The sequence below is a fragment of the Echinops telfairi genome, unplaced genomic scaffold, assembly GCF_000313985.2.
Source record: "Echinops telfairi isolate 266 unplaced genomic scaffold, ASM31398v2 ScPeMD7_7457;HRSCAF=8495, whole genome shotgun sequence".
Taxonomy (NCBI): domain Eukaryota; kingdom Metazoa; phylum Chordata; class Mammalia; order Afrosoricida; family Tenrecidae; genus Echinops; species Echinops telfairi.
The window spans coordinates 44,451,206-44,452,515 of record NW_022111357.1 but is presented as its reverse complement, the minus strand read 5'-3'; the positions used below and the strand labels follow the sequence as shown (position 1 = coordinate 44,452,515).

At 68.5% G+C, this 1,310-nt stretch overlaps 1 protein-coding gene across 1 annotated transcript in view; it reads right to left on the bottom strand.

Annotated features, from left to right (window-relative positions):
* Nucleotides 1-427: 427 nt before the first annotated feature.
* Nucleotides 428-1,310, bottom strand: part of HES4 (hes family bHLH transcription factor 4) — a 9,760-nt gene continuing 8,877 nt past the window's right edge. The window contains exons 2-4 of the mRNA XM_004705507.2: nt 1,206-1,301; nt 1,031-1,118; nt 428-951 (exon numbers count right to left, since the gene is read on the bottom strand). Of these exons, the coding sequence (XP_004705564.1) occupies nt 542-951; nt 1,031-1,118; nt 1,206-1,301 (594 nt within the window). The 3' untranslated portion in view covers nt 428-541. The remainder of the gene's footprint in view (nt 952-1,030; nt 1,119-1,205; nt 1,302-1,310) is intronic.

The window sequence follows — 1,310 nt, the reverse complement described above, 5'->3', positions numbered from 1 at the left end:
GCCACAAGCGTATCCCTCCACCCAGCAAGGCCAACTCCACCAGCCAAGGTCCCCAAAGTAGGCGAGGGTCTTTAAACTTCCGGGGTCTTCTCCAGAGATTCCCTCCCCTTCTCACCCAATGACAGGTGGCTGGCCGGGGCTCAGACGCCACAAACACCGCCCACCGAGGCTAGAAGGGCGGAGTAGAGCCTATCCCGCAGTCCCGCCCCCAAGCCTGCCGCAGCTAGCAGATCGTGTGGGGCCGTACGCTTGGTGTCTCGCGCGGGATTTCGGGGGGGCTGCAAGGGCCGGAAGGAGGGGCTGGCGGCAGCAATCTGAGGGGCATCCAGCCTACCCTGGCTTCTCTCCCAGTCCCGCGCTGCCCCATTTAACTCCACCTGCAACCGACCTCCACAGCATCTCCTTTCTAAAAGAAAAACCACACCACCACTCTGAACGCATCCTCTAATAATAAATATTCGCCACAGACCGCTTAGCAAAGCGTCTTGATCCTCGGACAGGGCTGGTGGCCCCAGAAGTCAGTCCAGGGCTGCGTCCTCACTCACCGCAGCCACGGCCTCCAGGGCGCGTCCTGGTCCTGCGGCCGGGGGGCGGCGGCAGGGGCCGCCCGGGTCACGCCTGGCACCTGCGTGGGTGCTGAGCTGGCGAAGGCAGGCAGGAGCGCGAAGGCGGCCCCGCGGGGCAGCAGCGGGAGGGGGACGTCGAGCGCCGGCAGCGGCGGGCAGCCCGCGTAGACCTCGGGCGCCGGGGCCTCGGCAGCGAGAGTCGGCGGGGTCTGGCGGTACGAGGACCCCAGCTGGCCTAGGCAGGCCGCCAGGTGGCTGAGCAGGCGGGAGCGCACGTCGGCGGGGACGCCTTCACAGTCGGCCAGGAAGCGGTTCACCTCGGCCAGACACTCGTTGAAGCCGGCGCGGTACTTGCCTAGGACGGCGGGGTCGGCGCCGAGCGCGGCTACGGGGGGGATAGGAGGTCTTGTCCCCGCGGCGGCGGCCCTGCGCAGCCCACCCCAGGCCTGCCGCCAGCGCCTCACCTGTCACCTGCACGCGCTGCAGGCCCTGCAGGTGCCTCACGGCCATCTCCAGGATGTCCGCCTTCTCCAGCTTCGAGTGGCGGGAGCTCTGGGGACAGGGACGGTGGACGCTGTAGCCAGCCGGCTGTAGCCCCAGACGCGGGACCCCAAGCCTGGCCCCCGGGCCCCGGCTTACGTCTTTCCGGAGGGCGTCCAAGATGAGGGTCTTGAGTTGTCCGAGGCTCTGGTTGATGCGCGCTCGGCGCCGCTTCTCCATGACGGGCTTGGAGGACTGCGGGGC